General features: G+C 41.7%; 1 protein-coding gene across 5 annotated transcripts in view; it reads right to left on the bottom strand.

Moving 5' to 3' along the window:
* Positions 1 to 364: 364 nt before the first annotated feature.
* Positions 365 to 25835, bottom strand: part of gabbr1a (gamma-aminobutyric acid (GABA) B receptor, 1a) — a 41908-nt gene continuing 16437 nt past the window's right edge. For all 5 annotated transcript variants that reach the window (XM_076975821.1, XM_076975822.1, XM_076975823.1 and 2 more), the window contains 17 exons: positions 21004 to 21138; positions 19573 to 19743; positions 17575 to 17676; positions 16990 to 17055; positions 16314 to 16505; positions 14373 to 14618; positions 14011 to 14074; positions 13661 to 13738; positions 10260 to 10410; positions 9526 to 9658; positions 9244 to 9360; positions 7262 to 7369; positions 6503 to 6596; positions 3687 to 3814; positions 2449 to 2577; positions 2069 to 2212; positions 365 to 1828 (listed from right to left, as the gene is read on the bottom strand). In XM_076975821.1, the coding sequence (XP_076831936.1) occupies positions 1559 to 1828; positions 2069 to 2212; positions 2449 to 2577; positions 3687 to 3814; positions 6503 to 6596; positions 7262 to 7369; positions 9244 to 9360; positions 9526 to 9658; positions 10260 to 10410; positions 13661 to 13738; positions 14011 to 14074; positions 14373 to 14618; positions 16314 to 16505; positions 16990 to 17055; positions 17575 to 17676; positions 19573 to 19743; positions 21004 to 21138 (2328 nt within the window). In that variant the 3' untranslated portion in view covers positions 365 to 1558. The remainder of the gene's footprint in view (positions 1829 to 2068; positions 2213 to 2448; positions 2578 to 3686; positions 3815 to 6502; positions 6597 to 7261; positions 7370 to 9243; positions 9361 to 9525; positions 9659 to 10259; positions 10411 to 13660; positions 13739 to 14010; positions 14075 to 14372; positions 14619 to 16313; positions 16506 to 16989; positions 17056 to 17574; positions 17677 to 19572; positions 19744 to 21003; positions 21139 to 25835) is intronic.

The following is a 25835-nucleotide window of genomic DNA, read 5'->3' as shown; positions in this document are numbered from 1 at the left end:
AAACTGTTGGGAATTTGGACAGAGCAAAGCTGTGGAACTGTCAAGTGTGGGACCTGAGGACTGGGCCAGGAAACACTGCTGTAAAGAGTACGCTATAACATGTGTGCTATAACAGGTGTGCAATAACAAGTGTGCTATAACATGTGTGCTATAACAGGTGTGCTATAACAGGTGTGCTATAACAGATATGTTATTACAGGTGTGCTATAACAGGTAATAACACGTAATTTTTAGAAGAATGTGGGACTAGATTCTTGGATGGGTTTTTATATTTTGCCTACAAACTGTACTGAATGATAAATGTAATGAATTAAAAAGGTCAATGTTCTATCCAATGGTCACAGAGTAAAAGCTGTTATTGTTGTTAAATTTGTTTAAGTTAACTTTTAAAAACTGCTATATTCAAGTAAACAACATTAAATAAAAATATAGGTGCACAAATACAAAAGAAAGCAAGTTAATTTATTATATTAAAATCCAAAATTGAATGTGTTAAAATTGATTGATTAACCATTGAACCATCAGATTTTTGTGGAAAACTGACCAAGACACTTGATCAGAGGTTCGATCATTTGTGCAGTAAGTTCAAGAATGTGTCTGTGAAACAGCAGATGAATACAGATCTTAGACTGTACATTGGTAAAATACCTGTTTTAAGTAATTGAAACATTGGCTCACAATAAATGATCCAGAATCTGTGGTCTTTCTGTTTTTCTCTTCCTTTCCTGAGAAGCAGGCTTTATGATTTTTTTTTTCTGTTTGGAAGGAATGTCATCTGAAGGAAGACTCATTTATAACAAGAGAGCAAGCAACAAAACAGTCTTTTTTTTTCTTTTTTTTTTGCAAAGAACAATTTGCGGTTCACAGGAGTCTTCTTTATTTAGCACAAGAAGACTCTGAGAGAAAGGGTTAAATAACAGCTTCCCCTCTTAAAAGGATATCGGGGGACTCCCCTTCAGAAATGACACCACTTCAGAAGGGACCAAAAAAGTTGTTGTAGGGTATTTCCCCAGGTAAGAACACTAGGTGGAGGGAGAGTAATTGACATTTACTACTGACTTTGTCATCCTTCTCACTTCTAGAAGAGGAATAGGACTGAAATATCTTTCGGTCTGTGTACATATAAACATGGGGAACAATCAGGTTAGATGTTCCAAGACAAAGGTCAGTGATCAAGATGCTAGAAATAAGCAAAATAGTCTTGCCCTGATATAAGGTGAATTGAATTTCTCAACATAGTTCACTTCGGTGGTTTGCTGAAGGCTAGTTTAGTTTGAGTTCTTTCTTTTCCTGTGTAGGTGTAACGCTAGTACAGAAAACCTGCATAAATTGCACCTGTATCTAAACACCCGTTGACACACAGTAGGATATTCATATTGATACAGTGGGAATAAACATGCCATGACTTAAAGACATAAAGACATTGGTGGCAACAGAGGTAATCAAAGAGTGTTCTCAGAGAGTCAGCATGCCCAAAGTCAGTAGCAAGTTATTTTGAACTACACAGAGTAGAAGATCTATTCAATGGTGGGCCCATTCCGTGCCACTCCTGGCTGGCTCACTTGTAGAGCAGAGGCAAACGACTGTTGTGGCAGTGATTCCTGCTTAGCTTGCCCTCCCCCTGGTAGAGGTTGGATGAGTTGGAGAAGGAGGGAGGCATCACAGACTGCTCTGGCCCAGCTGTATAGCCCGGGGGCTCCGCCTGGGAGGATGGTGGAGGCAGACTGCTGTGGTTCTGGTTCTGGTTTTGACAGGACGGACGTCGCCTTGAGCGTAGTGCCTCTCGCTCAGCCAGCTGGTTCCGTAGCTCAGTCACCCGTTCCTCTTTCTGAGGGTGCAATACAATAACAGTTTCAGAGACACGTTAAAGAAAGATGCTATTTTATTAGTTTATGGGCTTTAGAGGATTATGGGAATTAATAATGCAAATGATGTAAACTTTTGGCCAATATGTGATTGATTCTTAACATGATATTATGTGTGGTATTAAATGTATTGGTGCGTCATCTCAGGAATAAATGAAAAAATCCAGAAGATGGTTGGATGAGAAAGTATTCACTGAACTCACTTCCTGGATGATCTTCTGGAGTTCTCGGTTCTCGCGCTCCAGTTGTCGGGACTTCTCCTCGTCGTTGTTGTTGATTGATAGCCTTGTCGTCAGTGTGTCCTGCTGTTCTGACTGCCACTCCCCCCGCGTAATCAAACGCCGCATCTACACGGCGACATGGGACACACAACACACATAACAAAATGTCAGGCAGATATACACATACCTTCTGAACAACTGACAGCTTTGAAAAACTGTGCTTAATGCAGCAGAAGAAAAACACAATCCAATCTCTCAGAAGAGAACTAAAAGTAAAGGCCACAATGGCTGAAAACATTTTCTGGGAAATGAAACAAAACAGATCTCATTTGAAGTTTTATTGGACATTTTGATTCCGGGACCTTGGGCACAAAGAGCACCACCAGGGTGATGTAGGCTGAAAAAACGATGGCCAGGGAAGCGAAGGCAAAAGATGCATCCTGCTGAGAAGAGAGAATCATCGTCACTGGAGCAGTGATCATACACAGAACCTGGAGGGAGAGAGAGAGAGAGAGAGAGAGAGAGAGAGAGAGAGAGAGAGAGAGAGAGAGAAACCAGGGATGGGGGTGGATGAGAGGTCACTTCACACAAACATTTCCAGGTGGCAGAATTAGAAACAGACATTACACATGGCAGAGTGAACTCATAACTAGAGAACATTAGAGCAAAATGACTTCTGTTTTTTTGCCAACCACTGCAAATGACCCTGGAGACAGACACATTAGACTAGTGAAATTCCCATCATGAGATAACATCTGGTTTTTCCCCTTTGCATCCACACTCACTGTCACTGAGACTGTTTTTAGTGGCATGTTATTTTGTAGCAAATAAACAGAAACTCTTGCCATTTCCTTGTTAAACAGGCGTTTCTGCCAAGGCTCTAGGCCGGGCCCACACAACACTGAAATGGGTCTTCATTTCAGAAAGGTTTATCATCAAAGACATCTGATGAAGGCTTTCCATACCTTCTCCTTTCTGAGGCACCATTCTGTGAGACAGTCTGAATAAACCATAATCTGAAACAGCTAAAGGTGGCACAAGATGCCTCCACAAGCCTCATGTTCCAGTCAAGTGTTTTCTTGTTTTCTCATTAAGCCCGCTCTAGAGGGGGGTTCGGGAAAATGCTAGCAATTATGCAAATCGCCCTTCAAATCACTTGCACTTATTACCAGAATCAAACTGTTTGCAAGCAGCTCTGCACACAGGCCACAGCAAGCAGCACGAGTAATCAAGGTTTCAACCAAATATGTCTCTCAAGAATAGGAGGTTTCCATGAGAGGAACTACATTCCTCTCACACATTCCTCTCATATGGGTGCACGTCACGAACTAGGCAATATTTTTAACATCATGGTTAACAACAGTCAACTTGGAGTAATGAGTTTATTCATTAGTCATGAAAAAAACCAAAACACAAATAAACAAAATAAACAACAAAACTAAATTTCTATTCAGAGACATTTCTTTTCCATTATGAGTTCTGGGTGACATTAGAACAGGTTTCGACAGATGACGTGTCAGCACTGGGACTGCAGTTAGAGGGTTCAGGCAGGAGCTCATTAGTGGTGCAGTAAATGACAGCCGATGACAAGCACACTTACAGCCACGTTGTAGATGGCCATGCCAACAGCCCGGTGGTCATTAATCTTCTCGGTGGAGATGGACTTGGTCTCATAGGCCAGGAAGATGCCCAGCAGTAGGAGAAGCCCCTTATAGCCATACACCACACCTGAGATGATAACACCATGGAGAAGGTATCACTGTTTTGGGGTTTTTATTTTGTTGTTGACTTATTGTTGTAAACAATATATTTATTCTGTATAGACAAGGGTGTGGGTGACTTGAATGAACGCACAACTTCACTAAGCACAGATAATCATCCATACTATCCACTGAACACCCACCCTAAGCTATACTGGCACCACCTGACATGTAATGAGTTAATATACAGGCATGTTCATACCTCCCTCTACTTTAGAGATTAGGCTGTAGAGGGAGTCTGTCCTTAGTTAATATGGCTCTAAGCTCCTTAAGTCTCTAGCAGTAGTGTTAGTAGTGGAAGTAGTAGTAGTAGTAGTAGTGGTAGTAGTGTTGGTAGTAATAGTAGTAGTAGTGTTAGTAGTGGAAGTAGTAGTAGTAGTCATGGTAGTAGTGTTAGTAGTAATAGTAGTAGCAGTAGTGGTAGTAGTGTTAGTAGTGGAAGTAGTAGTAGTAGTAGTGGTAGTAGTGTTAGTAGTAATAGTAGTAGCAGTAGTGGTAGTACTGTTAATAGTGGAAGTAGTAGTAGTAGTAGTGGTAGTAGTGTTAGTAGTAATAGTAGTAGCAGTAGTGGTAGTACTGTTAGTAGTGGAAGTAGTAGTAGTAGTGTTAGTAGTAATAGTAGTAGCAGTAGTGGTAGTACTGTTAGTAGTGGAAGTAGTAGTAGTGGTGGTGGTAGTAGTGTTAGTAGTAATAGTAGTAGCAGTAGTGGTAGTACTGTTAGTAGTGGAAGTAGTAGTAGTAGTAGTGGTAGTAGTGTTAGTAGTAATAATAGTAGCAGTAGTGGTAGTAGTGTTAGTAGTGGAAGTAGTAGTAGTAGTAGTGGTAGTAGTGTTAGTAGTAATAGTAGTAGCAGTAGTGGTAGTACTGTTAGTAGTGGAAGTAGTAGTAGTAGTGTTAGTAGTAATAGTAGTAGCAGTAGTGGTAGTACTGTTAGTAGTGGAAGTAGTAGTAGTAGTGGTGGTAGTAGTGTTAGTAGTAATAGTAGTAGCAGTAGTGGTAGTACTGTTAGTAGTGGAAGTAGTAGTAGTAGTGGTGGTAGTAGTGTTAGTAGTAATAGTAGTAGCAGTAGTGGTAGTACTGTTAGTAGTGGAAGTAGTAGTGGTAGTAGGGGTAGTAGTGTTAGTAGTAATAGAAGTAGTAGTAGTAGTAGTAGTGGTGGTAGTAGTGTTAGTAGTGGAAGTAGTAGTAGTAGTAGTAGTAGTAGTGGTAGTAGTGTTAGTAATAATAGTAGTAGCAGTAGTGGTAGTACTGTTAGTGGAAGTAGTAGTAGTAGTGGTAGTAGTAATAGTAGTAGCAGTAGTCGTAGTACTGTTAGTAGTGGAAGTAGTAGTGGTAGTAGTGTTAGTAGTAATAAAAATAGTAGTAGTAGTAGTGGAAGTAGTAGTAGTAGTAGTAGTGGTAGTAGTGTTAGTAGTAATAAAAGTAGTAGTAGTAGTAGTGGAAGTACTGTTAGTAGTGGAAGTAGTAGTGGTAGTAGTGTTAGTAGTGGAAGTAGTAGTAGTAGTAGTGGTGGTAGTAGTGTTAGTAATAATAGTAGCAGTAGTGGTAGTACTGTTAGTAGTGGAAGTAGTAGTAGTAGTAGTAGTGGTAGTAGTGTTAGTAGTAATAGTAGTAGCAGTAGTGGTAGTACTGTTAGTAGTGGAAGTAGTAGTAGTAGTGGTAGTAGTGTTAGTAGTAATAGTAGTAGCAGTAGTGGTAGTACTGTTAGTAGTGGAAGAAGTAGTGGTAGTAGTGTTAGTAGTAATAAAAGTAGTAGTAGTAGTAGTAGTAGTAGTAGTAGTGGTGGTGGTAGTAGTGTTAGTAGTGGAAGTAGTAGTAGTAGTAGTAGTGGTAGTAGTGTTAGTAATAAGAGTAGCAGTAGTGGTAGTACTGTTAGTAGTGGAAGTAGTAGTAGTAGTGGTAGTAGTAATAGTAGTAATAGTGTTAGTATTAATAGTAGTAGTAGTAGTGTTAGTACTGGTTAGTAGTGTTAGTAGTAACCCATACGATTGTAAAGCTGCTTTGTGACAACGTGTGTTGTGAAAAGCTCTATATAAATAAATTTGACTTGACTAGTAATAGTAGTGGTAGTAATAGTAGTAGTGGTAGTAGTAGTGTTAGTAGTGGAAGTAGTAGTAGTGGTAGTAGTAGTAGTAGTAGTAGTAGTAGTAGTAGTAATAGTATTAGTAGGTATTAGTAGTAGTAGTAGTAGTAGTGTTAGTAGTAATAGTAGTAGTAGTGGTAGTAATAGTAGTAATATATAGGTAACACATGGCAAAGCCTTGGCTAGATAATTACTGTTCATATTTTAGCTATCTGTATATTATCAATACACATAGAGTATAATAATATTTATAACATTATATTAATGATATTTAATATGGCACTCTCAGGAGTGAGAGTGGGAGAATAATTATTTATACTCAGTTAACCACTGCCTGGCAATGTGTACTTCCCCAGTGGCTCACACTGTAGTGCTTCTATGGGAAGTGAAACCGTGAGGACATAGTATGGGATGAACAGAATGAGAGAAAGACTGACAGAACCCGTGAGAGAAAAACGTGAGTGAAGACTGAGAAAAAGGGGAACAAATAAAAGAGAAAGAAAAAGTGAGGAATCAGGGGTGTGTTGGGGAAAACATAGATAAGGATAAAAGATGGAAATGGTGGTTGCATACCAAGCCATGTGTTCATTTTCTTAGAACTGCAGTGCTGTAACTGAGGCTGAATCAGCTCATCAACGTCACCTTTAGGAGCTTCTTTAGTGAACTTCTACTCAGAGAGGGACAGGGAGAGAAGGGAGGGGAGAGAGTGAGAGAGAGGAGTGAGTGAGAGAGAGGAGTGAGAGTGGGACAGAATGAGTGAGAGTGGGAGAGAGTGAGTGAGAGTGGGAGAGAATGAGTGAAAGAAAGAAGTGAGTGGGAGAGAGAGAGGAGTGAGAGTGGGAGAGAGTGAGTGAGAGAGGAGTGAGAGTGAGTGAGAGGAGTGAGAGAGAGTGAGAGAGAGGAATGAGAGTGGGAAAGAATGAGTGAGAGGAATGAGTGGGAAAGAGTGAGTGAGAGGAGTGAGAGTGGGAGAGAGAGTGAGAGAGGAGTGAGAGTGGGAGAGTGAGTGAAAGAGAGAGAAGGGGGAAGTATGGAAGACAAAGTAAGTATGACAGAGAGAGCACGAGGGAGAGAGAAAGAACAAGAGAAAAACTAAATAAGTTTCAACCACTGAACTTTGTTTCAACTAGACTTAACTATAAACTATAGGCATTCACACTCAACCTTAAACTGTTACTGTCTTTGTAATGGTAAAACCACATATTCATACAAAGTTCAATAATGGGCCTTTGACAATATATGTATGCCTTGATTGAAATCTTATTTTGCTTCTCAAATGATATTGTTGTTGTCTGTACACTTTTTTAAATCTTTGCAGTAACACTGAAGCACCTCGATAGTAATGTGCAAGGGGTCAACGATCTGCCAGATGGTTAATGAGAGCACATCAACAGCCAGGAGAACGCCAACTGTGGTGTAGAGTTTCCAGGGCTCCAAGTGCTGTGAGGAAAAGACAAACATGTTCGTAATCTATCATGTATTTATAAATCTGCATCACAGTGTTTATTAATCTACATCCATCAGTGTTTAGAAATCTACATCTATAACAGTGTTTATTAATCTGCATCACAGTGTTTATAAATTTACATCAGTCACTGTTTTTATAAATCTACATATCTCAGTGTTTTTACAAACCTAGGTCACAATTTTTAAAATCTATATCACAGTTATAAATAAATCTGCAATTTTAATATATGATTGTAACGCCTTGGGTGTGGAGTGATTGCGAGGCAGATGTTGAGTAGAGCGAGATTTATTAAGGACAAACCCAGAAGAGTCGTGGATGACAGACCGTGGTCAAATTTTGTGGTCAATCCAAGACAGGCATGTAACAACTAAAGCAATCACAAAAAATGAGGAAATTATACAAACAGAGGCTTGGAAAACACAGGAAATACAGAGGCTTGGAAACACAGGGGCCACATACAATAACCAGCAAATATGAACAGAAAACAATGAGGGATAACGAGGGAACTAAACAGGTACAGGAGTTAACACTAACAAGGGGCACAGTTAGTTAGAAGCAACAAGACAAAACAAAAACAAGAGCACATAGAGAAAGTAAACAAAGATATGACTGACAAGTAGGGGGGAGGTTGTCATGACAACGCTGTTACCTGTTACCCAGTTTCCTGTGTGCAGTAGCATTAGCTTATCTTCACTTTTGTTTTATCGTTTTGTTCCCTGTCATGTGTTATCTTTATACATTTTGGATTTGGACAGTTATAATGACTGTTTATGGATTTGACCTTAATAAATCTCATTCCTCTCAATGTTTGTGTCCGCCTGTCTATCGCTTCGTGTTAAATAAACACACCCTGTAATTTCTTGATATAGTCAGTACAACATTTCAAAGTGGATAAATAAACCCTTTCTAATGGTCTGAAGAATTTCTAAGGCAACTCATAAAATGACTGCTACATTTGGCCATGCTCTGAAATATGTTAAATATGAACCTGGCAAAAATGGTATCTTAGTAAATGCAGGGTTATTTCAGCTAGCGTTTATCTCCATTACCACAGCCCTACAGCCATCCCTCCATACCATGAGCTCTGATCCACATATTTCTCTCAGCTTGTTTACTTGGAGTGCGTGAAATGACTTGAGAGTCCCATTTTCACCACATTCTGCCTGCGAACCTGACTTCCTTCAAGTAATTCTCACAGCACTTTGGCAAACTGCCCCGCGCACGGACATCAATACAGCAGAAAGTCAGACGGATTCGCCGTGCGTGAGCTCGAATGATCAAACCCCTGGAGGTTGGATTTCTGCAACTAACTTTAATACTCATCCATATTCATAAATGTTCTATAGCTGGTGTAATCTGGTATTCGTTTGATGATGTCTTGGGTCTCCCCAGTGCAATGTATGATAAGCCCTTTACTTTAGGATATGAGATGTAAGTTTACCCACTCATCACGGATACCCTGAACAGAGGAACAGCACTAAAAAAAACTATGCGTGGATATGTGTGTATGTGTCAGTTTTAGTGGTGTGAAGGAAAATGTGAAACTTTCATACACTTATACTATTGTACAGATACTGAGGGAGAGAAAGAGAGAAAGATGAAGGCAGAAGACAGAGAGTGAGAGTGTAGGATGGTTAGAGGAAGAGAAGACCAGTCTGTGACGTGAATGTCCCTATGCTAGTTTACGGCTAGGACAGGGATGTCTGAATGCAAAATGTTTTCCCCACATCTTCATGTTTTCAGCAAAGCAGAAAATATGTCGCTCACATCCATTTTATTATATTGCTTGATCAAATCATTCTTTCTAATTCAGCCAAATCACATCTTACATCACACCCGTGCTTACCTTCCTCTTGTCTTTTTTCTCGTCCTTCTTCGTGAAGACAGTATGAACCCACCAAATCTTAGTGAACATGCTGCCGTAGGCCAAGCTGAAACCCAGTCCCAGTAACCACAGGCGAAACTAAGGAGAGAGAGAACGAAGGAGAGAGGGAGAGAGAGAAACACCAAGAACAGAGAGATGCATTCCTCCGCACACTAGTTTTTTGGAGACACAAAAATACAATGGGATTGGGGGGGGGGGGGGGGGGCAGAAATACGGAAAAGTGCTCCTTGTTCATTCCGTTACCTGACACACCACAGGAAACTGTGATTCCTTCACGTGTTGTCCGTCGATTCCCAGGGGAAAGATGGCAGCCAGCGCCAGCACGCAGCCCACAGCCGTGATGTTGTTCAGGTAGGGTTGAGAGTTCTGGATGTACCTGTCAGGACACGAGCCTACTAAAAACGATGTTCTCAGCTGCATTCTTAGAGAATTACACAGATTTACATAGAATTACACAACTTTTTTTTTTATACTGAATCTGAAGATTGTAAATGTGCTTTCATTCCAGAGTTAAGGAAGGCCCAAATGCTACGATCTGTACTCGACATCAGATTAACTATGGTGAACAGCTAATTTTGATGCATGAATCAGAGTGCAGTGCCTTGTCTCGGTATGTCACTCTGCTAAAAGATTTTTAAGAGTCAAATGAAAGCACTAAAAAAAGACCTCTCTACAGAAGCATATGGTAGATCTTTTAACTAATATTAATTTCTCCTCTACTGCGACCCCCTGGATCTTCGATGATTTTCATGATCATGTTAGCCAGGTACAAGGCATGCTAAAAGCTGTGATTTCCCATCCTGTCAACTGCCCCAAAGGAATCACCTTTCTAAGTGGTGCTGATCTGTTTACAGAGCACACACCGCGGAAAGGGAGAAGAGTCTCTGGGATCTGATTCTGGGATCTGTTGGTCACCCTTAGCCTAACTACATTGCACCAATCTGCACTGCAAGGTCTGAACATGGCAGATCACTGACCGAACGTTGCTGTTGTAGATGTTGAAGGTGAGACATGCTATGCCCAGTAAGATCCCCAGGCCAGCAAACACAGACACGGAAATAAACAGCTTCTGGGAAAGGAAGCGAAACTTCTCGATCACCCTCGTATGATCAGCTGGAGGTCCAGCACCTGTGGAGAGGACAGAAACAGGTTAGGGGTGTGGGAAACACCAGAGTGATACCCTGGAGCCCAACCAGAGCATGACACACATAGACACCAACAGAAGGAGCAGGTGCAGAGAGAGATGAGACCACGGAGACATAGACGAGACCACCAAAACTTGAAAAGTTCAAACAGCGATGAGGCACGTCAACTTTCAGAGAAGCAGAGAAATTACATTGGAGCTCAGTACACTGAGTCAATGACAGAGCAATCAGCCGCGGTGCAGACGAGGCTCGTTATCGAGGGAATAAAGTCACTTGGCATCGACACAGTCGTCTGGAGGGCTGGCGGGAGGAGTGCGGTTTAGAGGCTCTTAAATAAGGCATTTCATTTGCACTTTCAGTTGTGGAATTTAAAGTAGCTGTGCAGCTTGAAAAATGAATCGCTTCGAATGAATCGTTTCATAAGCCAGTACATAAAGAACCTAGCAAAGCATATGGAATGTGCTGATGACTAAATACAGAAAGCCCTTTGACAGACAGGCTCACTGAAAATAACTCTATTCCCACCTCGTGTTTTATATATATTGTAAATGTGCACTGCACACTGCTTGCCCAGGGGCTCTAAAAGCCAGTATACTAAGTATGGCACCTGCCAAACCTCCTTAGATAAGCACTGCAATGTGATGCTTGCTGGCAGTACTGACCCCCTGCCAAACAAGCATCTTGTTGCAGGTGTGTTGAGAAAAGCGCTACAAGAGGAACCGTGGTGTGGCTGCGAGATTGGAGACGGCCGTTATCGAGGTCATGGTGCAAATGGACATGTCCTCCTTAGCAGCCAGGCCCCAGGCAGCGTGGAGCATCATGGCGTCTGTGTTTGTTTTCATACTTCTCATAATGTCAAGGCACAGATGGGCCCGGAGTGACATCCTGACGCTCGCCAGGGCAGAGCAGGCCAGTTGCTAAGCGAACACGTGCGCGTGCTTGTCGAGATGTGGGTGTGTGTGAGCTGGAGAGTACTGTCACTTGATGCATTTACACACCGAACCTTCCTTCGTCCTTGATCTAAGAATCAGGACGGGGTGTTGCCATGGAGATCCTGCTTCACAACCGTCACCAAAGCAATTTGGAACGGAAAGTCGTGCTCAAGTGGTTGTCACGGGCTACCGCAAGGCAGCTGAGAGAGAGTGAGAGCAAGCAATATGTTGCAAGCATGCACACAGACTGCAAATGAGTTCAGAACAAAGTTCAGCTGTACATGCTGATCCGGGTTAGTTTCACCACTCCAAACTCTTTCAGGAACCAGCAAGCCAGCTTTAGAACAGGACCTGCAACTTGATGCAATCGTATGGGAGACACGAAACCACCTGCAATGCGTTAATACTTCAGGATTTTCTGGGTATATTGGATTGCACCTCATTTCAGACGTGTTAAACAAGTAGACGACCTCCATGGTGGGTGGCTGTGACTTTGTGGGCCTTTAATATGAGCCGTAAACAAACGGTTTGAACGGAGATTACTGAAATTAGCAGCAAGTGGCTGGAAAATAGGTTTGAATTAGCTGTCGCGGCAAAAAAGCAGGTTTCAACAACTGGCCTGTGTCAGCAGGCTTGCTAAGATTAGAGGTGCTATACAGAAAGGCGGGCTCGTTAAATCTTCAGTGTCTGTTTCTCTGTCCTTTTCATAAATCATGACAAAATCAGAGACATGCAGCTGGAACATTTTTGCTGCGTTTAGCAGTTTGAACACCCTAAACATGTCTAGCTGGAGGGAAGGCTTAGTCCGTACATTAAAAACACATCATGACATGTACCAGAGCTCTTCTGTCCTGGCACCCAGATAGTGGAACCTCCACTACCTGCTGGGACGGCTGGGATCCTGGACCTTCAAACATGTTCAAACTCTTCCCTGAGTCACTATCACCAAAAAATGCACTTTAAAAACTTTTGCTGTCTTTTATCCACTCTAACAAGGACTTTAGTCTGATAGTATTCATACCACTACTTTCACATGAGGATTATGTATTTGATGGTGTTTGATACTTCTGTACTACTGCCACTGTAAATGTAAATCTAGCTATGAGGTCCACATAAAAGTCTAAAGTCATATTTCAATAGATTGGTTGAATTAAATGTTTCAACGAGACCTTTTCTGTCTAGGTATGACATTGTTATCCAATCATATAAGGTCCATACAGGGAAAACAAGACTGTCCAAATATCTTATTTTGAGTTAATTCTCTATTTTAAGTGATTCTTTTTGCTTCTGGTAGTTGTCACTGGCCCTAACATTGGTCGTCTTGTCCACTCCCAGATCAGGCCAGAGCAAACGTTCAGCATTTTCCTCTCCTCTGATGTTAGCAGTGTTATTTTGCTAATGCCGTTCTGACAGAGCTACGCACTCAGTAGGATCACAGCATGAAGGATTGAATTGAAGCCTCAATCAAGCCTGACTCGCAGAGTGCCACAGGGCAGTTGAACAGCTCCCAAAATCTGTGGAGGGTGTTTAGTAACTTGGCTTTTAACACTGCAGTGATCACAATTCAGTCGTGGTTTTAAAGCTACTACATAGAAGATCAGGACGGTTGAGTTGGAAATAAGAAAGTGACATTACATGGACATTCTTGCCAGCTTAGGTAGCTAATCACAGGCACACGCACATGCGCGCACACACACACACACACACACACACACACACACACACAGAGTCACATCAGTGATGTACAATGTAATAAAAATAAGTTTGAATTAAAAGTCTAACATATGTCCTGTGTTTACACAACACAAAAGCAATGCTAAACCTGTAATAAAAATATCTACTCTCTTCAAATTGCAATTTTATATGAAAGCAATCAAACAATATGGAATAAGAAACTGTAACAGAATAACTAAAATAAACTAGGAAACCATCACTTTTCTCTAACATTAGAATCCTGGTTTAGTGATGTGTTAAGACCAGGTAAGGTCATCACCATGAAATCAAAATGTATATCTACCACTCATTTTCCAAACACAAGAAATAAGTTCCATGTTCAGTTTATGTACTGTAGATGTGAGGACACTCTATCTTTTCTGTACGGGCCTCCCAGTGGCCTTAGGGGCCCTTTACGTACTAGTGACATGTGAAACAGTGGAGCGGCTCTTTGTCAGATGGCAAAAATCAATAGCAGTAATCCTCAATTACTGCAAACACAGGAGGTGTGAGAGGGAGGATGAAGGGAACGGACAAAGCTGGAGACAGATGTCTAGACAGACGAAGAAAGAAATCAATGTGCCTCACCTATCCACTTGTCAGTTTGGTTCCAGGAAAGATTGCCTTTGGTGCTGTCATAATATCCAATCTTCTTGTAACTCCCGCCTGCAAAATGAAATAGAGGAGCTCTCAAAGACTATAAAGGGCATATGAGATTTTAACTACTACACATACAAGATTTAAGCTACTATAAACTACTATTTGATATGACTGTCAGTTCATCCTACTTTTCTGTATATGGTTTGAACTAATGGGAAAGAGACTTGAATCAGGCACAAAACGCTTCATGTACTCATGATTAAAGGTCAGGATTTATTTATAATTGCTGTCTTTTCAAAGCACAGTTTCACTGAGGAACTGAGAAAATGACCCATGACCTTGGAGTTGCTCTATGAGTGTCCAGGCCATTCGAGAACCCTGGGCATCAAAGACTACATGGCCCTGAGGAAGAGTTGCAGAAGCATACACATTTACATGAGAAAAGATCATCACATACACAGTTGTAAGAAATCATACAAACACACCATTTTGTACATACCTTAAGAATTTAAGTAGTACATTTAAATAGTTATTTTTTTTACATTCATCTTCACATTTGACATGATTTCACATTTTAGGGAAATTATTGTGGAACTGTTAAAATTTCAACTTGTTTCTGATAGAATCTGAAGGTATTTGCTGTTCATCATTTGTTTATTGCTTATCCTTTATTTTTTGCCGAGATGAATTTCTCACTCACTGATACTCCTTCAAAGGAGCTGGTGTTGAGTGCTCGGTATATCTCTTCTGTGATGTCCTTGTTGTTGTAGTTGAAGTCCTCGAGTCTTTTCCCTTTCGCTCGAAGAGGCATGACGGTCTTGTTGAGTGCCAAAGCAAGTGCCCACACGGCGTCATACGCCAGGGGAGCCTCCTGAAATCCCCCGGTCTCCTCAGGGTTCTTCCCACCCAGACGGGACGTGAGCTGGGCGATGAACTCCTCGGATGTCTGCATGGACGTGAGACGAGAGGCCATGGCAAAGGAGGTCATAACAAATTGCTCATTGTTCAAAGGAAGTAACGAGAAGGTCATTGTTATTGTTACACAGGAAGTGGCTAAAACCAAAGCCAGGCTGTAGATAACCTAGTGCTGGTGAATCATTCCTCCCCCTCTAATCAGGTTTACAGGATTGCTCTCACCTACTTCATAAGATGCTTTGAAATACAGAGATGTCAGGTAATTAGGAAGTAAGAAGACCTTGCTTATTTTTGTGGCAAATCTGTAGGAGAGTCTGTAGTTCTGTGTGCTTCACGTGGTTATAATTCACTTTGTTTTGCATGAAGCCAATAGGTTTTTACAATGTGTATTTGTGTGGGTTGGATTGTTTTAAGAACAGTAAGAACTAAAGCCAGAGCTTCTGACATACACTATATTGCCAAAAGTATTTGCTCACTCAACCAAATTATGCAGACTGTTTTTACAAACATTTGTGAAAGAATGGGTCGCTCACAGGAGCTCTGTGAATTCCGGCGTGGAACTGAGATAGTATGCCACCTGTGCAACAAATCCAGTCATGAAATTTCCTCACTCCTAAACATTCCACAGTCAACTGTCAGCTGTATTATAAAAAAACTGAAGTGTTTGGGAATTACAGCAACTCAGCCATGAAGTGGTAGGCCACGTAAACTGTCGGAGCAGGGTCAGCAGATGCTGACGCACATAGTGCGAAGAGGTCGCCAACTTTCTGCAGAGTCAATCACTACAGACACCCAAACTTCATGTGGCCTTCAGATTAGCTCAATAGCAGTGCTCAGAGAGCTTCATGGAATGGGTTTCCATGGTTGAGCAGCTGCATCCAAGCCATAGTGGACTCTAGAGCAATGGAGGCATGTTCTCTGGAGTGATGAATCGCGCTTCTCCATCTGGCAATCTGATGTATGAGTCTGGATTTGGCGGTTGCCAGGAGAACGGTACTTGTCTGACTGCACTGTGCCAAGTATAAAGTTTGGTCTTTGAATTCTGAATGCTTTAGCATACCAAGACATTTTGGACAATTCCATGCTCCTAACTTTGTGGGAATAGTTTGGAGCTGGCCCCTTCCAACATGAATGTGCAGTGGTGCAAAAAGCAAAGTCCATAAAGACGTGGATGGCAGAGTCTGCTATGGATGAACTTCACTGGCCTGCACAGAGTCCTGACCTCAACCCGATAGAACACCTTTGAGATGAATTAGAGCAGAGACTGAGAGCCAGACCTTCTCATCCAACATCAGTATGTGACCTCACAAATGCCCTTTTGGAAGAATGATCAAAAATCCCCATAAGCACACCCCTAAACCTTGTGGACAGCCTTTTCAGAAGAGCTGAAGCTGTTCTAGGTACAAAGGGTGGACCAACATGATATGGGATGTCACATAAGCTCATATGTGAGTCAAGGAAAGTGAGTAAATATTTTTGACAATATAGTGTGTTTATCAAAATAAATAAATAGTCCATTTCCTGGTAATCTAACCCATCACTTTGGTACTTGGACTACCAGATGAGCTACACAAATACATTATTAGAGTCAGATCAGTTTTAACTTTAATACTGATAGTTGCTGTGTGTTTCTAAATTCCTCACTTTATATACAGTACAGCTGTTGGGCGCTGATACCATTAACATCGTTACAAAGCAGTCATGAGCACTGAGACATTCTGCTCACTAGGTTGGAGGCTCCGCGGACAATCTCTGGGTTCAGCATCACAATCTCCGTAGTGACGTGACCTTCCACAGCCTTCGTCATGTCTTCCTCGCTGCAGTTGATGGCTGGGTCTTTGATCTTGAACCAGTTATCTGCATACCAGCCAATAAGAAACCACACATACTTTTTCCCGTAGAGTTTCTCCTTGTAGACCTGCCAGAAATGAGCAGAGTAACACCAATGGTGGATTAATAAGGAATTCCAGTACAGAGTGAAGATAGTAATTTTAGGACCAGACCTGCACTTCCTTGGTCAGACTTTCCCATGGTTGGCTCAGAAACTGTTTTACCACTTTACTAAGTTTTTTTACTCCCAATTTCAATGGCTATGCCAATTCTCACCCATCACCTGTCATATATCACCTAACAACCATGCAGGTAATAGCAGGCACATACTTCCTCCAAGACATGTGAAGCTAAGCGCCGCCATCTTTTTTAAGTACTCCCCACACTGCAACAGGCAGCTGACTACACTCAACATCAACTACACTCAGCAGATGCAGACACACAAACACCACACCACTGACTGGATATTGTCAGACTCGTCTTGGCACAAGTCCACGGTGGAGTGAACCTAGGTCAAATTGCATTGCTCGTCATAATTTGTTCGACATGATCAAAGTGAGCGGGATGCTTGCCTCGCAGAAGACCTTTCTCGCTTCTGTCTCATAGAAGAGGCCCACAATGATCCTGGCGTCCTGACGCTGGACAGAAACAATGGAAACAGTAAGACAGCTTATCACAATCCAGTCTTTCCTCAAGCCTACCTGTATAAACATTGTCACTGATAAATATTACAGTAAATGATGTGTATCTAGGAGAAAATTCAACTGTGCCAAAAAGTGTTTTATGATCTTTTTCCATATCTACTAATTTTTAACAAAAGTCCTTAAAAGATTTCAAAAGTGATTTGGTTTTGATCGTTTAACGCATATATCTACAGACATGTGAGTCTGCTCAGACTCCTCTGGGAAGGAGTGCAAAGTCTCGCAAGGCTGTTACGTAAAATAAGGCTGCTTTAAAGGTGTCGGCTACTGTCGGCTTAGCCCCCGGTCATAGATCTGACGGGCGAAGTTGTCACTTGATCTGACAACAGGGGCCGGATCCTAAGGGTGCTGATTAACTCCACACGGTGCTTCACGCAGTCCACCGCGTGCCGACAGTAGGACCTTACAGCGCAGGCTGCGCATGCGAAGCGGGTGGTGAATTTTTCATCAAAGCACCTTCAGGTTTTTGACAGCCACGGCTGGATCACTGAGGAAGCTCTGCCTCACGCTTATTTCAATCCCAGCCTCCTTCACCCTCTGCTCCAAATCATCTAGTGTCTGAGAGGAAGAGAGAGAGAGAGAGAGAGAGAGAGAGAGAGAGAGAGAGAGAGAGAGAGAGAAACAGAGGGAGACAGAGAGAGAGAGACAGAAAGAGAGAGTGTATAAGTGTATAAAGATAAGAATGATAATTAGTTGGCGTGATAAAGAAAAAAGAAGAAAAGAGTCACATGGGTATGGAAAGACAGACAGGTCACATTGGTGTGGAAAGACAGACAGGTCACATGGATGAGGAATGAGAGACACGCAGAAAGAAGAGGAAGTGGAAGTGGTAAAGCAGTGAAAGAGGAAAACCGTGTGAAGCCGAAAGAGGCAAAAGTGTCAACAAGAGTCGAAGGAGATGAAACCAAAAAACCGACCAAACAACAGAAAGGGGGGAATCCCACGTGCTAGAAGAAAAGGGAAAAAGTGAATGGAAAACAAGGGAGAAGAGAAAAGAGGGGTTTTACCAAGCAGAATTAGCTTGGCGAAAAATCGAAAAAGTGCTTGGGAGATTTATGACTCAGTCAATTTTCTTCACAACCAATATTCTAACAAATGACTTCAATGATCTCTCAGCTGAAGGAGGTGATCAACCAAACTTTCACTCTCCCTGTGGAATTGAAAGTACTGGACATGTTAATCCAGCGGAGAAACTGAAGTATGTGACGCAAGAGAAAGTAGAAATGGGAAAAGTACCCAAAAAGAGAATTTAAATGTCCACAGGTGAAAGAGGAAGAGAGAGGTCATGTAAACAGCATGAGTTACACAGAGCCTTGAGATGTTGAGTCAACCAAGCTAAAATCTCACGTAAATTAGAGAGAGAGAAAAACACTTCATCTTAGCTCAATAATGTCATCTGAAAAGGTTGTAAGACACATGCTGAGTAATACGTCCATGAATATGTAAGAGCACAGCCTAAATTCACAGTGCAGCACCACACGGTTCTACTTGTATATGCCATTATAACGAAGAGTGTGCCATGCAGAATCCACCGTGCAGCTGCGGTTGGCAACCGCATCATCGAGAAGGACAAGCGATCCAGCTCCATTCGCAGCTGCACATGTCCACGATTGTCAAAAGAGGCTTAGTCAGCCGCATCCTGGCTGGAGGTCAAGCTAGTATATTCTTCTGTTTATGGTTAGAATTTCCTTAATGAACGATGAAGTGTTATTTGGTCACTCCCAACTAGAGTCTTCTATGGGCTGGTATGTCTGTTTCTGTTGCTAAGCTTAGAAGGGCCTTGTTGTTGGTGTCCAACACCCAGCACAAGGCACCGTGTTTGAAGTGGGATGCACTGCGTTTGTTTGGGCCTCAGACAGATTTTTTTTTGTAAGTGTCATAATGTTTCACTTTACTGGCGTTGACAAACCTTTGGTCCTCACGCTGAGTGACAACAGCCACAGACATCACACACAAGCGTAACACCTACAAACGTGAGACTATACACCCTTTGTTGTTTCTCTTTTGCGTGAAGTAACAGTGAAGCAAAAGTGAAGCTTGGTAGGAGACAACTCACAGGCAACTCACTGTCAACTCACTGTCAACTCACAGACAACTCACAGTCTAGAGCAGTCAACTCTCCAACTATTTTTGACGCCTTGAAATGGAGAATGTGTTTAAAACACCCGGACGTCCAAAATGGCTCACTCAGAGAAGGGGAGTTTCAGCCAAGACTGCATTTTAGCTTCTCAGGCACTATTTCATTACAAATCCAGTCTATTAATATGCAAGGCCAAAACATATAGACAGTATAAAGAGCTACATTTCTTATTGGTGTGTTTCAGATGGAAGATGACAGGTCTGGGAAATGCATGAACATAAAAGTTCAACAGAACAGTGCAACATTTTTGAAACACTTTAGAAATATTTAAAAGAGAAATTATCTGCCCAGGGTGAAATCTAAAAAAGACTGACCGAAGTAAAGACTTCCGTCGTCTGCTGGATGGTGGCGATCTTGGTCCAGTTCCACATCTTGAAGAGGTGCACGCGGGTGGGGTTGTGCAACGTGGCCGAGGGGTGCGTGCGGAAGAAAGTGGGGAACCGTTGCCGGTTGGACAGGGCCGGGGAGCTGGACCCGTACGAGAACTGCAGAGAAGAAGGATATAGAGACATCGGGTGATGTCCAGAGGTAACGGTGCTAGCCGAGCAGATCTGGGCTACGCCACTGTCCAAAAAATTCAGCGTGATGTTTTGTTTTTTTTACTGGGATGCATTGCATTTATTTGCAAGAGGAACGGCACACGTTCCTGGCTCAGAATCTGACTTTAACAAGTGAGCACGTTTCAGAAAGATGTAAAGTGAGGTCAATGTTGACAGTGCAACCAGATGTTTCACATGCCACAATAAATAATTCACTCTGCCACTTCATCTACTCCTGGCTTTCAGCTCTATAGTGTTTGGCACAGCATGTCACTTTGACATTAATGCTATTCCACAGGGAAACGTAACAACTGAATTTTAGAAGCTTGTGTAAAAGCAGCGAAACTGAAAAACTGCTGTCGGTTTTTTGAATAATACATCAGGCTGACTTTTACTGCTAATCATGCAGTAACATGATAACTGGCTCTGCTATAGCAGATAGGGCCGAAGAGAAATGTGTCAGTAAAGAATGTACACAACGCCTCCTGTGGGTCTGCAAAGGCGCGATCAGTTGATGAGAAATTTCAAAAGCAGCAGTTGGATACGAAAAAGGTTTCAGGAATGACTTGCTAATGCAAATTTTCACTGTTGACAACAGGCAAAAAAAGATAAACTAACAATCCGTTAATCTAATTTTCAGAGCGACAGATTTTTCGGTGTTTTCCTCTTCCCTCCAGTTTAATCTGTAATTATCTCTACATGTTCTCTTTCTCTCCCTTGATCTTTTCTTCCCGTCCGCATTTTCAAACGCGGAGTGAACAAACAGAAATTAGCTTCTGATCAGCTTCTCGGATCCCTGCGTCCCACATTGCTCGGCCGACAAATGCTATTAATCACAGCCTTGCATTCTGGGAGGAGTATTATTCCACAGCTAAATCAGAAAAGGATCATGCTGTACAATATCCATATATAATATATTTCTGTCCTATAACAGATGCGGAATACACTGCAGACAAACAGAGCCAACGATAACGATCAACCCAAGGTTGGTTCTCTAGGCACAAAAACACACAAACTGACGGGTGGTTTCCTAGACATAAACAAATTTGTAGTGCCAGTGGTGACTCACCACTGAAACTCCTTTTAAGTCTAGTTTAGGATTCATTTTTGTCTGGGAAAGTTGCCCACGGTGTCATTTACTGTAACACTTTTGATGTGGTTTAATGTGGGCCTGGATAGAGGGAGCGTGGTGAAAGAAAGACACACCACAATGAGATTCCACATGCGAGCAGCTTCTGCCACCAGGGTAGACACAGAACTGCAGCCGGGCATCAGCACAATCTTTATTGGGTCTGTGTAGAGGAGGTCGTACAGGAGCTTGGTGGCTTCCCCTGGGTCACACTGAGACAGAAACAGACGGAGGAGGGGGTGTTGGAGAGAGAGGGAGAAAGAGGTAGGGAAAGAGAGAGCGGGAGCAAGGGGGAGAAAGAGGGAGGGAGAGAGATAAACCATACTGACCAAGGTGTTGTTACATTAGTACAGAAATACACTAAGGCATAACCACATTATTGATGCACTTGGACGGTTTGTACTGAAACCAGGGTCTAGTTCATTTTTTTTGTATATATCTACACGGAATATATTTATAGAATATGTATATTCTTGGAGCTGATGAACTGTTATTGTAAATAGATACGGACCACTCAAAAAAGAACAATAACAATAAAATAACAATAATGATCAATATCAGTTTGATCTCTTGCTGATGAAAGAGATATCAAACTACTGATTGTCATGTACACAAGCACCAACCTCCGAGCACAAGGACAAACATGACAGCCTGAACAATGAACCCCGCTTTGTGGATTCTGTAAAGCAAAATAACCAGAAGCAGAAAGTGAAACAAATAAGCAAATCAAAGCCCACCATTCCCCTCGCATTCCTGCAACCCTCCCCCAGGGGGCAGCGATGTTTTATTCAGTCTGCAGTATCAGACAGGCCAGTGCCAAGAGGGCCCAAGGCCCCCCTGAAAGACATAGATCACCGTGATCTGGCTGCAAACGATCTGGCTGGAAACTATATACACAAAGGAAATGGTGACAGCACCTATTTGTACTGCCTGATGGTAATGTTGACAAGTATTAGTTAAGTCTAAGAATAAGGAGGCAATTAAATATGTGAATGGGACTAATTCCAGAGGCATCTCAAGTGTAGGAAGGCCACTGGTGGATATAATGATGAGTCTTTCTATTTCAGCAGCAAAACAGAAACAGCAAAAAAAAAAAAAAAAAAAAAAAAAAAAAAAAGCTTCACAATGTCCGTCGCACAAGCACTGCATAGTCTGCATAGTCTCTTAGAACATTTGCCTGGGCCTTGATCTTGAATAGGAGTATATCCATTAACTTAAAATACTTTTACCAATTCTGATTACTTTTTATTGATTTACAATACGTATAGTTATTCACGAGATTTAATATTATACAGATACAATGCAATATCAACACCTTTATGAAATTGTGTACTTTTTTTTGCCCAGGATCCTGTGAACTGTGTGAGCACCGAAAACATGCTGACAGTCACGCCAATCACACCAAGATTGCAATACAGGCCTTTGCGTTGAGATCACAGTGCTCGCTGTATGAATAAGGCATGCATTTGGTTATGGTGATCCTGCTCAATCCAGTCAGGATACAGCAGCTGCCAATTAAATCGCAGAAGCCCTCAGAAGTGTCTCATCAAGTCGAGCCTGTGCTTCTCTCTGCCTCCTCTGTTTTTCGCCATTGCTTTTCATAATTGATCAAAGTTTGCAGTCTGCTTTGATATAAACATGGCAGCATATCAGCACGAGAGCGTGAACGGGTGTATAACCTTTCCTGTACCCAATCAATAATTTTCCACTCTAGATCACTATAAATCACGAGCCATATGTCTTGCAGTAATAATAACTCCATAGGGTGCCTAGCTTCTCATTTGTATTGTGTATGTTTTCATAACCCTCTTATCCAGTTCTTACGCCAAGTTCAATCAGATCCAGCTTGTCACTACAAATAATTCTTCTAGTCAAATTAATTTCAGACCAGTGTTCCTAATGCATGCTGCTCACTGCTGTGACATGGCCAGTCTGTGCACAGCCTTGCTGATAGATGTAAATATCTGACCACTTAGATGGCTGAGTTCTGTGCTCCACTCCCACTGCATTGGCTACTGATTGGACAGAATTATTAGTTTGGTAAAATGGCACTTCAGTTCAGGTTGATTATTTAGCATTGATGTAAATGCTGTACAAAACCAGCAGATCTCTTTGACTGTGATGTGGTTAACTGATTCACAGATTATGCCACACTGATGTCTGAAAAAGTACATGTTTGACTCACCAAAATCAAAAGGAAAGATTTAAGGTGAACTGATTAACACGATTTATTAAATCTGCAGAAAAATGAAAACTGTAAAAAGCTTAACGTATATAATTAGGCAATGTGCCAGAATATGAGAGTGACTATGAATATGAAGTGTGAAGGGTTGTCAAAATGTGGCACCATTTCAGTCACACCTAAAGCTTTCTCTTCTGTTACATTCTGCTTGACCTGTAGGGAGCGCACTCAAAAATAGAAATGAACGTGCCTTTTGAACTTTAGAGAAACATTCCACATACAGACATACATCTTTTGCTAACTGCCTAATGCAATCTAGTGAGATAATATTTCAGCGTTGAAATCTTGTACAATTATATCCACAGAAACATATTTTAGACCGGATGTCTTATAAGAAAAAGTAAAGCCCTGTGATCTACAAATACAACTTAATGAAAATAGCTATATGAATATATAAAGATACGTTTATATTTTTCAAGCAAATCATATTTACATTGCCTATACATACTGTATTTAGAACATTATTTGCCTTTGATATACGACCTATGCAACACACCCCGAGGAAGCAGTGTAAAACACACCTTACGATTATCCCCTCTTACTTCTCCACATTTTACATGAATCAATAATAATAATTAGATAAAAAACTAATTACATCTCCCAATCATTACTGCCATAGAACATAATGGAAACTAAAGAAGTAAAACTAGCAAACATCCAGGCTATACTCTCAGTGTTTTATATGTCAATACGTCTAATAAATAAGCGGGATAATTAAAAGGGGGAGAAAGAGAGACCTCGGGTGTGCACCCATGGAATATCTGGGCCTTATTGCTCATTGAGATATACACATTAAGAATGCCATGCGGACGAACTCATTTCGAGAGACTCCGTGTTTTATGAGAATATTGCTGGGTGTGATAATTGCTTGTTTAAAAAGGATTAAGGAAATCAGCCTGCATATCCGAGGCCCTTTGAACAATAATTAAAAGTAAACCCAAATCAAACCCAATTTGATTTCCTCTCTGTGTGATTACTTTCTTGGCACCAAAAGCTATTTAGATTATGATCTCATTCAGGTAGGCATCATCCCTTGATCAAAGAGTGTTTATACACAAGCTTAGAACAATAAAGGGCAATAAAATGTCAATGGCCTACAGCAATTTTCACTTTTTAAATCTTCTCTAATATTGCCAATCTTTAATTTTCTATGATTCACACTCAGCTCCCTTCATTAAAACTAGCACACACTGATGAGAGCTGTTAAGTGCTCTGTGGTTAATATCATCTAAATAAGAGGTATGTGGCTGTCTGTGTTTCATATTTCAGAAATTAATGAGAACCACCCAGAGGAACCAGAGCAGAATCGGAGCTTGGATCCGTCCTCTGCGGGTTTGTGAGGATGTTTGCTGCTGTTCTCTGTCCATCAGTGTTCTTGACTAGATGTTTACAGTCTTTGTGCTTTGTGTCTGCACTTAAGTTCTGGAGGTGTTTCACAAGTCTACTTCATGCTGCTACATTGGTATTTATCTCCTCTGCCTTTTTTATTCTAGCATTTGCGTTATGAGTCATATATAAATAAGGCTTTTAAACTCTGTACTACTGTACACATACAGAATTCTAAAGATATCCTTGTCAAATGCTTCATTTGCGATGCATTTTTGACACTTATTGTGGTTGACTGTTGACTGCTGTAACCAGAGGTCAGGCAGTAGTGTTTGGAAGGAGAACAGTACATGCTCCATTAGTTCAGAGAGATAAATCAGAGCTGATATCAATTCCACACTGTGGAATACTTGATTCTGCTTTGACCAATTTTTAATACAAATTTCAGTGCCTTCGCATTTCATGAAAACAACCTACAAGTATCTCCCCTCCTTGTCACAGCCAGATTTACAAAAAAATGCACTTCTGTTCACACAGTGGTTTCATTAGTGGCTGTTGCCATGCCAACTTCCCTTTCACTCCTCTGCTTGGTTATTGAGCATGGTTCCAAGGCCACGTACTGTACACACACCACAAACACACCGCTGTCAAACTCCAAAGACCTTTCCTGCTTCCTGGCCCAAATAAGAAATTATGAGGAAAAATAAAAACTTCTTTCAAATTTCAGCTAAAGCATGCGTTGGGAGATAGTTGGAGGGGGAGGAGGAGAAAGGAGAATCCATGCTGTGTCTTGGGTGTGAAGCACAGGCATTTAATCCTGCCCTTCGTGTCTGAGAACATTTCCAGTGTCACCCTCAATTCCATCAGAATCCTATGTTGTCATCCCCATGTCGATGCCAGAGCCGTGTAGACAGGCCAAACCAATTTTGCCCGTGTAAGTGGTTGCACACAGAACCCCAGCCCACCCAGCAGGCGTGAAGTGGAGGAGGGCACCAGGCTCTCAGCCCTGCCCCCGCTCTCTGAACTCCAGACATGAAGGTCGTCTGCACAGCACCGAGGATGAACGAGACTCCACCGACCTTCTCCACCATCTACATCTCCAGGTGTGAACGGGGTCAGCCAGGTCCTCGGGTACATCCAGGTTGCATGTAAACAGAATCGTTGCGACTAGAACCTGAACGCTTAGGTACTACACCGTGCTCAGGTAGCGCCCACACAAAGTAAAACGAGATCGGGCTCATCTTCGTGAATGTCACCTGTTATGCCTTAAACTTAAGGCTTGTGATGGAACAGTACTTGCTGAAAATATTCAAGCGTTGTGCAGTGTATTGTTATTAACAA

The sequence above is a fragment of the Brachyhypopomus gauderio genome, chromosome 16 (assembly GCF_052324685.1).
Source record: "Brachyhypopomus gauderio isolate BG-103 chromosome 16, BGAUD_0.2, whole genome shotgun sequence".
Taxonomy (NCBI): domain Eukaryota; kingdom Metazoa; phylum Chordata; class Actinopteri; order Gymnotiformes; family Hypopomidae; genus Brachyhypopomus; species Brachyhypopomus gauderio.
Note: the sequence above shows the minus strand (reverse complement) of the source record. Positions and strands in the feature narration are given on the sequence as shown.